General features: G+C 42.1%; 1 protein-coding gene across 3 annotated transcripts in view; it reads left to right on the plus strand.

The window, feature by feature from the left end:
* Positions 1-13,689, plus strand: part of LOC118302678 (transcription initiation factor TFIID subunit 4-like) — an 82,851-nt gene that overhangs the window by 49,394 nt on the left and 19,768 nt on the right. For all 3 annotated transcript variants that reach the window (XM_035629012.2, XM_035629015.2, XM_035629016.2), the window contains one exon: positions 10,067-10,189. In XM_035629012.2, the coding sequence (XP_035484905.2) occupies positions 10,067-10,189 (123 nt within the window). The remainder of the gene's footprint in view (positions 1-10,066; positions 10,190-13,689) is intronic.

Raw genomic sequence — 13,689 nt, forward strand, 5'->3', positions numbered from 1 at the left:
CATCCCCATGCCCTTGAAGCAACACTCCACTTCTTGCTTAGAGTGTTTCCAGAAGACTTGTGTGAAACCCAGAGCTGTCCAATGGGATTCATACAGGTTTTTGTTAGCAATAATTTTTTCCTAAAATATTTTTCTTCTTCAGGCATTGAGAGATACTTGTGCGTGCGCTCATTTTGACGCAGCAGCGTTGCTTGAAATGTCTCGAACCTCTGCCGAATTAGTTCTGCTCCATCTGAACTTTGACCCTTGCATGGCACCAATTAAAAGCCTGAAGTTACAGTATATGTCCTTCTTTGCGGTGCAAACGTATGTGTTAGATTCTATGAATGATGTATAATGTGAAATATGCACAACCATGCGGTCAAATTTGGCATATTAAGCCTGGTTGCTCACATGATACAGAATTGTACCACGTTAATGGGCATATCATTTGAATCGCAATCCTTTGCTCTGCTTGTATACGCCAGGCCTTAACACACACACACACACACACACGTACATGTTTCCTGATTGGCCTGGCAGCCTCCACAAGTGACCAGGTCATGGCGAGACTGGAATCCACCCACACTGTAAGCCCAGTCAGCCAGAGCCTCACACTCCTCCAGAGAGGAGAGGCTCTACGGTGTGTCAGAGGACAATGAAGCAGCGCCTCAGTTTTTTTTATTAGGCCAGCTATATCTGTGAGTTCATAGGCTCTCATCCTCTGGCCTCGCACAAACTGCTCTGCTCAAAGAGCCAGTCTCCCCCATCAGGCAGGCCCCGGGGCAAAAGCCTGCTCCCCTCCTCCACGTCCTCTCCCTTTCTTTGCTGACTTTCAAAGAGCATTCCTGCTGTTTTGTGTGTCCCACTTCATAGTTGTTATATTCTTGTCTTCTGGCCTCGCAGATACACAACACATCATGTGAAGAGAGCAGCCGTGTTCATGGTCATCTTATGAATACAAGATCTTGCTCATGTTCTTCTCGTGTTGTTTTTTTCTTCTTTTAATTTCTCTTAGATATTATATGATGCGTAAGTTAAGCAGGTGTCCTTTTATTTAATACCATTTCATTTGGATTTCAACGTCAAGATCATGCAAGGGGTTGGTGTGAATAATTTATTTATCCGTTAAGAAAGATGTTTTTTAGGTCCTCAAGACGTGCAGGCTACTAAACAGTACAATGTAACCCTATTTTTATTTGTTGCTTTGTTGTCGGTAGTCTCAACTTCAGTTTTTTCTCTTCACCTCAAGACATATTACGAGAAAAAAAAAAATAGAAACGCAGGCTTTAAAAGTACCTTTGGTGTTCCTGTGTGTTTTCGAATATTACAAAGTGCTGTAATGAGAAGGAAAACAACAAAAAAGGAGATTTTTTTTTTGCCTCAGAGGGAGATAGCGACTCGTCTCCTCGCTGTAGAAGCCTGTAGGTTCACTTTTCTCTTTGTGCGCCGGAGCACTCCTTGGGACTCGAGCGACAGGGGAATTGGGCATACTGAGCTACGCTGGTGGCGAGGTGCCAGCCTCCTGTGCCTGGGATGTAAGTGAGCGGGAGGCAGGACACGTTTCAATTAGGCAACAAACACCGTGCACACAGAGGATAGGGAAGGAGGAAAAAAACACCTCACCCTCACCAGCTAACTTCTCCCTGCTGACCTCTCCCAAAAACACACTTCCCTGAACCACATCTGCCCCCGTCTTTTTTCTCCCTTTTTTTTCTATTTCATTTGGAATCGGAGGTGCCATTTGTGTGGAATTCATGCGGGAAGGACAGCAGCGGAGGTCTTTGTGAGGTGATGCTAAGTGTGCCAGCTCGGCCTGCATGTTTCCATTAGATTGTCATGTTGGCTAATTAGAGAGCAGCAGCATGATTCACCTTGTTAATTAGGAGGACTTGCACACCATGTGCCCGGGGGCGGTGTGGAGAAGAGGAGCCCAGCCTCAGAGCCCGCTAGTCGCCCGCTGCCTATGAAGATTCCCCTTCTCATCTACCTTCCTTTCACTCCTTTTTTTTTTTTGATTTGGAAATGAATAAATCATTGAGATCGTCCTCTCTCAGAGTGTGAATATCTGAGTTCTCATCTTTTCCTGGATGCAAATTAGGCGTGATCAATAGAAGGTGACGAGCGGCAAATCTAAATGTTGGAAGAAAAAAAAAAAAGGTAGAGAGAAGACTGCTAGACGAAGCACGGCAGCACGGAATGAGACAAAGCGAGAGAACATTTAAAAGTAGGAAATTTTCCCTTAGATAAGCAGTATTTTTAATGATCACCACTCTTCCCCTCTTCACTCCGGTGTGACACCGTCAGAATCTGCTGAACTCTGATTTCTGGCTCCTTCGTTAAACGCTGTTCCTCGGCAAAACGTGTAGCGCAAATGTTATTATTTGTCAAAATAATTTTTACTCAGAAGGAGTGACATTGGGTCTTTATTTATGCACATATTTCACACAGTGTCCCTCTCTACACGGTTAAATTTCTTGCAAATAAGTTGCAGATGAAGAGGAACCATAGGGTCATGATAGTGACACTCACATAATGACCTTAGCTGGAGGGACGGCTGAGGGCTCAGAATAATTGGTCCTTGGCCCTGGAAACACTTCTGACATACTCTGCTTCAGAGGAAATGGAACACTCAGAGCCAAGACTATTAGCTCATGCATGTATTTTGAATTCATCTACATAGGTAAAATAATGTAATCACAAACGGATTTACTAAAATATTTAGATTTATGTGTTGAAGAAGGCGATGAAAGGGAATTTTCAAAGCTTTATTTGTCTCATTATTACGCTTTCACACTGCACTACTACACTTCAATATTGAAAGATATATAATCTGTTATTCAAGATGATTATTATTGGTGGAATAATGTCAACACAAATAATTTAGAATTATGCAAAGCATCAATCTGTATTGGTACATGTGGCTTTAACATACTGGGTGATATGTAGAGTGTTTATGTATATGATATCATATACTAAATGACTGAATGCAATATATTGCAAGTTTATTTAAAGGGCAATTACACATATTCAATCTTTTAGCTTTAGGAAAACTGCCATTTGTAATCATTGAGTTCTGGTAATGATGCCATACATTAGTTTTAACACACAGAGGTTCCAACATTAGCAGGTCGAAGATGAACTCTTCTCTTTGTAGTGTCAGGGTGCAGATGGAGAGGTGAAACCTGATTGGGTACTGCAAATGGCCCCTTCTCCCTGCAGCAAACTAACTACCAGGCACTTCACATGAAGAAAGGCCTCAAGATGCAGCTCACAGATGTTCACGTAATGTTGGCCATGTGGATGTCAGGTGAATGCGATCCATGGATAACAGACGTGCATGAAACACATACGTAAGATGGCAACACAGACTCATGTTAGGGGATAATCTGGTATTTTTTAAACCTTGGGCCTATTTCCTCTTTTATTTTGGGTTTAAATGTTGATAGGGACAACACTACACTGCATGTATTGGTCAAATGTTGTGTGAGAACACTGTAAATGGCATCCGTCAAACGGCTGCAATGTAATCCCAGGGGGGTTTCGTTCACTAAGTGTTTGTTTTGCTCCTGACAGGCTCACATTGCAAGTGTGTGACAACGTAATAGATATCATGTGTCTATCACAAGAGTGAGTTAGAGAGAGCTGTCCAGGTACGAGTGGAGTAACACTACAAAACAAATGAACATTTGTTTTTGCATATTTCAGAATTGTGGCAAAAATGGCACACCATTTTTGCCACAATTCGAAGCTTTGCGGGACAGGGACAGTTGCGGCTAGTTGTGTGTACCGCAAAGCTGTTTGACGGTTGCTGGTTATAGTGTCGGAACGTGCATAAGATACCTGCTACTGAAAATGGTATTTGGAACACAAAATAATATTTCGTCCCTTTCATCTGACAAATTCCACTGGCCCCTATTCATGACAAATTTCATCTTAACTTACACCCAAACTGATAGATAAATGTTTATTGTTTATTAATGCAGTTAGTGTTTTGTCTAGTTCCAAATAGTGAATGAATTGCAATTTTAGTGAAAACGTTAGTCTACTGCTGTGCCAAGCCTTTGAGGCAGTATGGCTAATACACTCACAGTGACAACATGATGATCAGCAGCTATAATGTTTACCATGGTCACCATCTTAGTTGAACTAACATTAATTGATTAGTACAAAACAAAAAGTACAGCTGAGGCAGATAGGAATGCCGTTAGGTATTTGGTCATAAACCAAAGAATTGGACAGGTTTAAATTTTGACCCGATGGTGGCGCTAGAGGGAAAATCAAAGGATCACCAAAGTTTATAACAACCCACTACAAATAGGATTGTCTGTAGAATTCAGAGCAATTGAGTGGCCTGTGCATGTTTTAGTTTTATGTTATTGTTATGCATATTACTGGCATCAAGAAGTTCAAGGGGCAAAGTATAAATCTGTTTGACTGTCTTCTTTGGTCACCCTTGTGGGCACCCTGACTGTCTATACTAAATTTCATGGAAACTCCATCCAAATCTAAAAACAAATCAAATATGGATTATTCCACCAGATTCACTAGCTTTGGTTTCAGTTTCATTTCCAACTGTGTGGACTGATAAACTAACAAGCGTGTCATTGTGACACCTAGTGTAGAATTACTTTACTGTTTCCGTTTTGGGGGGAATTGTGCTTTAATTTGACAGCAGATAGAAGAGATGACAACAAATGATGACTTCCTGGCAGGACTCAAACTGATGACCAATTGTCTGACACTACTAAGCCACCAAGACGCCCCAAGCCTTACATACTTAACAGTAGATGACATATTGTGAAATATTTGTGACTGCTGCCCGACAATGTTGTACCAGAACAGTCTGTCCTGTTCATGGGGTCCTAATATACCGGACCTGACAGATGTACTGAGGTTTCTCGTTCACGTTTTCATCTGTTTTCTTCTGTTTGTTTGGCAAAAAGCACTAAGCCAATTCCCACCAAACTAATGTTTGTATTAGTATTATGGAATTAATAACTATGTATATATATATTATAACGATATACGACTAAAATAACAATATATTAATGTTCAACAAAATGTTCTTTGGCATCTGCCATTTCTGAAAAGTTCAGCAAACATGTCACAACTCGTGAACGTAAAAATTCCAAGGTACGAGTTCCTGACTACCACAAGGGGGGGGGGGGCTGTTCACGTGGACTCGTCTTGTGAACACAGTAAACATGAAAAATACAGTTTGACCAAGTGGCATTCCACCGTGACGTCATATGTTGTTTTTTCTTAACTGCAGTCTGAATAAGAGCTCGTCCACTGCGCGCCAATCTACACCTGCAACCGATTGGACGGACCAGCTGTCGATCATGCTGAATGCTCCATACGGTGCTTTATCGTGTATTGAGTCTCGAAATGCGACCACAATTTTATGAAATGAACATAATGCTGTTATGGAGAAGACTTGAAACTAGCGGTCGAGACCATAACCTTATAAATCAAGTGAGAAGCAGGGTAATTTTCTCATAGATTTCCATAGAAACAGACTTCTTTTTTCTAGATTTTCTTCCATTGTGTGTGTGTATGTATATATATATATATATATATATATATATATATATATATATATATATATATATATATATATATATCCTTCAAGTAGGTCAGCCTATAGGCTAGCAGTGCAAAGGTTAGAGCCATTTTAAGGGGATTTGATTTCCTCTGAGCCACCTATACCCTTGTTTAAAATGTATGGGATATCTTTGGGGAAATAAAAGCACTCACCAAAGAGACATATGTCATTTCTATATACTGAGTAGCTCCCCGCTGTGCCTTGTTGGACCAGAACTGATTAGGGGGAGGGGGTAAGAGAAAGACCAACTCAAAACCCATGGTCTGGCTTTTATGCTGTGGTCTTTGCAGGCCAGAGAGCCCTTAAGCTTCCTTCATAGCCCCGTAGCTACTTGTGACGTCAAGCAGAGCGTGTTCTGCTCTACCAAGGACATCTGTCTGTAAGCGTCTGGGGGGCCATGAGCAGCCCCTCAGGCCAAGAGGAGGAAGGGAGGGAGGAGGGAGAGAAAAGCCTTTGTCAAGAAAAAAAAAAGCAGAGATGGAGAATGGCAGGTTGGCCATCATGGCCCCCGCAGCTTATCCTCCTCCTCTTCACTCCAAGCGTATCAGACCGCTCTAAGGTTCTTGCCATATTTTGGACTTTTTTGCATCATGAGAGGACATACTGCTGTTCCTTCTGTGTTGAGAAAGGGAACTGTCATTTCTTATTTTGGTCTTTGACGCACATTCTTTTACCAATCTATTCAGGCTACAGTGTTTGAAGTTGCAAAATTGTTAACAAGGGTGACCAAAGGTGACCAAAGAAGACAGTCAAACAGATTTATACGTTGCCTCTTGAATTTCTTGATGCCAATTATATGCATACCCATAACATAAAACTAAAACATGCACAGACCACTCAATTGCTGTGAATTGTACAGACAATCCTATTTGTAGTGTTGTTATAAATTAATTAAAGCAACAGATTTAATTTGAAAGACCTAAATCAATATTGATACATAAGTAGTATGAAATGGATTTATTTTTCAAATATTTCGAAAAATGTAGTGCGTTGAATTTGCATTTGCTAAAACAAAGGGAGGGACAGAATCTGTTGACTCCACAAGTCAGTGACAAACATTAATAATGAAAGCATTGGTGTTTCAATTTATCATTATAAAACTTGTATTTTACTTTTAAGTTTGTTAGCGCCAGCTGCTGTGTTAAATGTGAAAACCAGCTGTCAACGCTGCTGATGAATATTAACACCCACTACTGTCAAACTAGAGATGTTAGGACTATTCATGACACAAGTCATTTGATGAATACATTTAATTTTATATGTCGGGGCTTTGATATTTCATGTTTATCAAGTATATTTAATTCAGATTCATAGCTAGAAAAACAGACACTGTATTTCTGGGGTGGTTGCAGGTAATGTCACCTTGCATTTATTTGATGTTTTTATATAAAACCTTAGTGTCATCATAGTGTTAGCTGATATGCACTTAGCAGGGCTCTCAACATCTGTTGGAGAGACTTGTCCCACTGCGACAAGTGTTTCCCCAGAAATGTACTCATTTGTGTTTCCATACACGTCCGATTTCACATGGCCACAACATAATCATCTAACATTGTGCTTTTTGCATCAAGATTAAATAAAACCTTCTTTTTTTTTTATTAACAAAGCTGTAGATTGATTCTGTGGGTACCTTGTTCTACATCTCCTGACCTTTGCTAATAATTTGACTTAACAAGTCCCAGTTCTCTGCCTCAAAAGGGCACACAGTACATGCAGACTGGAAGCACTGGTATTCATGTGACTTTGGAACAGCAGATATTAACTCAGGTGGTACCATTGATCAGGTCTGACAAATGTATGCATCATGCCAGCTGGTTATTCTTCCAGCCTGGGATTAGAGGTCCGTCGTGACCTTTGCAGTCCTCGGAGATGATTGGACCTATGGCTTAGCTTTGCTGACAGGGAAGTTCAGAAAGTAGTGAGAGAGAGAGAGAGAGAGAAACAGAGAGAGCTTCTTTTACTTAGAGGTCACAGTTTTGATTTCCGTATCCAAAAGATCCAAATAACTCAGCTAGGTGTCCTGGTGGCAGATACGGCAAAATCATTCAATGTTGCAACAGTACCAGTCGATGAAATCATGACTTGTTTCACAGCAGACAGAAAGTAGTTTGATGGCATTCCTTACACGAGAGCTGCTTCACACCTACATGTTTATACAGTATGCATAAGTGACAAGAGAATGGTAGCAACACCTTATGTAAAAACTTAGCAAACCCTTCACAGTTCAGGACCATTGAAAACATTATGAAACAGGACCATTGAAAACATTATGAAATCAACATAATGCTGTAATGGAGAAGACTAGGGCCAACTAGGGCCTGAAATGGTTTTGAAGGCAACGTGTACCCATATTCCTTCAAACTGCAACCACTGCTTCATAGTATTTGTACATCTGTGTGTCGACGGTAGAATGTACTCATGTGGTAATATGTGAATTTTTATAGTTGTTGAAAAAACAACAAGGCGAAGCAAATCCATCAAAGCCTGGCCCGGCTCTAGCTTGTATCAGTCGGCAGTGGTCAAAGGAAAGTTGACCCGGGCGCAGTGGCACCAGATTGAAATCAGAAATCTGCCTCCCAGTGTCATGGCGGCCCCTTCACTGACAGGAAACGCAGACGGGAGGGTTGCAGATGGTAGAATGAAGCCTTCATTTATCATACAGTCATAAATCTGAAAATGCAGGCGGTTGCTGTGGGCGCTGGGAGCCCATGCCTGGTGCCAACTGCCAGGCAGAGATGCCGGCATCCTGGTGCCATCGGAGAGATAGCGGACATCTCTCTCTCTCTCTCTCTCTCTCTCTCTCTTTCTCTCTCTCTCTCTCTCTCTCTTGCGCTTTCATGCCTGGAGAGATTCGTGTGTTGTTTGTGGCAAGGCCTAATAGGGTTAGCAATGATAACATTAATGCTACATTTGCCATGAGGACTGCAGCAGTAATCATCTCCACCCTGTTTGCCACATCCCGTCATGATCCCCAGTTTCTCACTGCATTTGCATATAGCGTTAAGAGCCCGTACTCCCAGCTCAACTCTCCCCAGGTTCATTTCGTGGACTCGTCCATGTCATTCTTTTAAGTTAGCATTTTTTAAAAATTGATAAGTATGTGTAGTTTAAGTATTCTGCTGGTTGCTGCTACTGCTATTATTTCCCCTACGTTGTGTTGTCAGCGTGTTTTAATCTTTCAGCAGTTCCGCCGTGCTAAATGTGAAGTGGCAACACCCTAAAGGGCATGCCTTGCCAGCAGGGCTTTTAGGGAAAAAATCAGAGCCAACTGCATGCACATTTTGGATCCGACTTTGTGCACCAAAGCAACCTTTTACAGAGCGCCATCTCAGAGTAACGTGAAATTTTCCACTGATCAGACAACATGCATGCCTCACGCCAACACCAGCGCCCGAGCGAGCACACGCTGAGAGATAACATAAAAGAACATGAAAGACATGAAAGCGCACATTGATTGTCCCTGTTCGCTTCAACCCAGGCCCCTCTCCCCCAGCGGGCAGGCACGCAGGCAAGCTGGTGGGTAGGCATTCCCTGCGCTCTGGCCGACATTGATAGGCACGTGTGTGTGGTGTGTGTGTGTGTGTGTGGACTGGGTTGGTATGTTGGAGGGAGTGTTGACACCCTCTGTGCCATGGCCCCAGGCCCTCACACATCCACCCAATAGAAAGGGCAGCTCCAAGCAACGCTGGGTTCCCCCTCAGCCCTGCGGCGAGACGTGACATTACCTTGGGCAGTGCCTCCGTATACAGAACATCACGAACTGCAAAAATCACAAAATCACAGTGGAACCATGTGACAACACACACACACACACACACACACACACAGCACAAACACACCATCTTTGACAGGAGCTCTGTTAATGGCTGACAAAAGGCTTCCATTTTGTTCAGGTCAGAAGAGTCTATAAAAGGCATGGAAAGATAGACGTAAGGTCGAAGAGAGATGTCTTTCTCGTTTACCCCTTGTCTCATTATTCATTTATTCTCACCAGATCTTGCAGGGCTTCAAGTGTGACCATTTGGGTTGCAAATGCTCCTAAAATTGAAACTGTGTGAGTCTGAAATCTTGTGTTTTCTCGGTTTACTTGTGTGGCTACATGGTGCCCCCCTTTATTTGGTTAACATATTCCGAGAGAGGAAGTCGTGTTTTCAAGTTTCACATCATTGCAACCAAGTTGAAAAGGCTGTTCTTTATCATTAATTGTTATATTTGGTTGGAGTGTTATTTATTTAATTTTGCAGCCTGGGGCTCTGTAATCCTCAAAGCCATCACATTTAGAGCACACACATATATATATATATATATATATATATATATATATATATATATATATATATATAAAGAATATGTGTACAATGCACTTCTTCTTCTTGTACTTTCTAACACAAACAGATGCTTGTGATACCGTGACCACACATCACTCCATAAAGTGAAAAGGGGTATTTTTTAACCTTCGTGTTCTCGTGTCTTCACTAGATGCAACAACAGGAACTGGCACAGATGAGGCAGCGAGATGCCAACCTCACAGCACTAGCTGCCATTGGACCCCGCAAAAAACGTAAGGTGGATTCACCAGGGGCCACCCCATCAGGGACCGAGGTAAGAACCAGACGCACTCAATGACCCCATTACCTTTTTCATTTTTTTTGTCCCTATCCAGTTGATAATGCTGAATTGACAACACAAGCTTCACCAATAACTAATATGAAGCTTTTGACCAAAAGAAGAAACAGTTTATTTCAGTTTGACTGTGTTTGTCTAGCAAACGTAATAAGGAATTATGGTTTAGCCTTCCTGATAGTCTCAGGGACAAACATAGCAGGATTCATAACACATATTGAAAACCTACCAACTGGGCTTTCCTCAGAAGAATACTAAATTCAAAACAAATATTTACTTTCAGTGGTATTTCTTTCTTTCTCGGTCATCCTTGACTCTGGTAGGTTCAGACATTGTGGGTTGCTAAATGGTTTTCAAAAATTACTCTCTGGATATGTATGTGCAAGAAAGTGAATAACACATAGAAATCCGTGAGGTGCACCATATATGGGAAGGCAGTGGTCTCCAGTACCAGCTGCTGGTCAGATTGGTTGGAATTCCATTTAATTTATTCGAACCACAAGGCAACCTGGCTTTGTCATCATAGCTAATTTAAGACTCAAACCACTTCCGTGATCATTTTATACTTTGAAGACACTCTATATTTTGAGTGTTTTGATTGTGTTCTGTGGTTGTCCTTGTGTCTAGGTTTTAGTTAATCCCTGTTGTATTCCCTGTTTGTTATTTCCTGTTTTATTTTGAAGTTGTGTTCCTCGTGTCTCTGCACTTCCTGTTCCCCTGTGTGTTCGGTGTCTCCCGCCCCTGTGATTGTCTGCACCTGTGTCTCATGTGTCTCACCTGTGTTCAGTTTGCCCCGCCCACATTGTGTCTATTTAGTCTCTGCGCTTCCCCGTGTGTTGGTCGGTTCGTCTGTTGATTTTCACCCAACCTGTGATTCCTGCCCGCCTTGTTACATATGTTTATGGTTGCTGTTCTGTTCTGTGATGCCTGGGATTGTTCCTGTTTCTACACTCGTGGACACCCATAGTTGGGTTATGTTTGACTTTAGTCACCGTAGCCTGTTTTATCTTGTTTAATTAAATGTAATTGCCACTCCTACCTCTGCCACAACCTGACTCAACCTCTGTATGCAGTTGAGTTGGCCTCCAACCCATTTTGTCTTCTGTCACTGCTGACAGAATAACATTTGGTGCAAGATGTGATTAAATCAGTCAACTCCTAGGTTTCAATTTAAAAATCTTTTTCAATATTCTTTAAATTCAGTTTTTAAAATGCCCTTTGCTCAACTCAAAATCACATTTGGTAAAAACAAAGCTTTTTGTTTCATGTTGCATTATATATTTACAATGAAATCAATTAAAGAAGAAATAAAATGGAGTGTGGACATGTCAAAGGTTCTAATGTTTACTGTTTACTGATGTGAACACAATGTGAGAGAATCAATGTAGGAGATACCACTCATTTTTTTTGTGACCAAGCAAACTTGTCCCTCCCTTCAAATACATTTACGTCTTCATAATAGCATTTACTAAAATGTCTTTGCTATGTATGTAATATCCATTTTGGCATCAGCCAAGTTTTAAAGTGTCTAGTAACCCCTTTACCCCAATCAAAGTCAGCAAACATGACAAAGATCGTAGGAAATATGGGTGTAGCTCTTCTCAGACATGAACTCCAGAAAATGTTCGGAAATTGGGTTTGCCTTTCACATGACGTACGCTGCAGGAGGCTGTCGGAGTCCGACGTGTTCACGCCATCAGTAAACTCTCCGAAACATCATGTGGCGTCTGGGTAGAGCAGCAGGAGGCAGAACATGATGATGATTACATCTGCAGAAAGCAGTGTTTTTGTTTACAGTCATCAACATCCCCACTCGCTTGCTGTGAATTCTCTAGAAATCTTCCTGCTGTATTCTCACATTGGCTCACTCTGAAATTTCACGAAGAGGCTGGCATGAAAAGTTCCAGAAAATGTCCAGTACAAGATTTGCAAACATTCGCACTCTCCCATATAGCTCCTCCAGATTTCAGGGAAATATGCGTGTCTGAAAGCAGCTTATGTTACAGGTGACGTACACCGTGACATACTCAAATGTGACATACCCAGTCTGTTAATCAAGCTGAATTGTGTTGTTATAAGGAACGTCTCCTGTTCCATAATCATTAACTTTGTTTATTTCTATATTTCTCCAGCATTGGGTCATACATGAAGTCATGCACAGCTGCTGTACCAAGTCGCATTTTCCTTTAGGCAGGGGGAACATTTGAATTCCACATATTCATCTGTAAATATGATGAATGTGAAATAAGTCTGAATTTTGAATGTCAATTGGTCATTTTAATAACCTACTTATCGAGTTGCATCTTCACATCCTTCGCTTAGCAGCAATATGCTGCAGAGGGGCATAGTAATGTACCCGGTAAAAAAGCATAAATAACAAAATAAAAGCATTACTTCTGGTTCTTGAGTGCATTGCCAGACTCTTTCAGAATGTTTTACCCTGATGGGTATTAGCCTGCGACCTTCTGGTGCATTGAGAAAAAAAAGAAGTAAAACTGCTTTCCCAAATACATTCATACAACATAAACATGAATATACATTATTCTGGGGTTGTTGTCTTTTTTTCTACTCCCCTCCACCTTAAAAAAAAGAATGTCCTGCTCATGTTTAATTAGAGGGGCATAATGAAGTGAAGTCATGGGGTGCCCCTCCTCTGGAGTGATTGCAGAGGGGGCGGAGGAGGAATCTTAACTTATTTTCACTTCGTTTTCACCTCCTCACATTTCTTCATTTCACATGGGCTCGAAGCGCCCGCGGCGTTCTCTTTCCCTTCTCCAGAGCAAAGTGAATGTGACTTTTCTAAGGGGGTCACAGGATGCCTGGAGGCCTGTGGGTGTTACTGGACTGTTGCCTGCTCTCAGCTTCACTGAGGGGCTTGTCATAGATTTCATCTCCACAGAAATGAGCCGGGGGGCCCTGGCCAGGAGCACAAGCAGCCAACGTTATGAAGGGCTCATGCTGATTATTTCCCTCTGACATCGCATCCTGAGCTTTCCGCATTAATCCCAGACAAAGGCAGCCCTTCAGTGCTGTGCCAGAGCTCAAATTAGGAGACAGATAATGGCCTTGTTGAGATCCTGCTCTGTTCACCGAGAGACAGAGCTCCTGTTTAAATTTCTCCTCTTCAATATTTCTTACCTCCCGCTTGTTCTTTCCCTTGTCAGACCACCTCTCCACCATGTTCGGACTGTGGCGGAATTCAGGTGACACAATTTCCCCCCCCCAAACCCCTCCCCCCTTCCCCATTCACCCACCTTTAATTTGATAGTGGCTTGGCCGGGCTTGGGCCTGTGCATGGATGTGGATCGCCACGGGCTGTGAAACTGATAGCCAGTCAAGACTAGAGTGTCTGTCGTCAGCCTGGTCTAGTCTCCAGGAAGGAACAAAGGGGGCCTTACAGGGCTCCGTAGGGTGGATTAGTTCCAAGGAGCCAATGGCTGTGGCTGCTGGCTGGCTCGAAAAGAAGAAGGCCTGCTGTG

This window comes from Scophthalmus maximus, chromosome 4 (genome assembly GCF_022379125.1).
Source record: "Scophthalmus maximus strain ysfricsl-2021 chromosome 4, ASM2237912v1, whole genome shotgun sequence".
NCBI lineage: Eukaryota > Metazoa > Chordata > Actinopteri > Pleuronectiformes > Scophthalmidae > Scophthalmus > Scophthalmus maximus.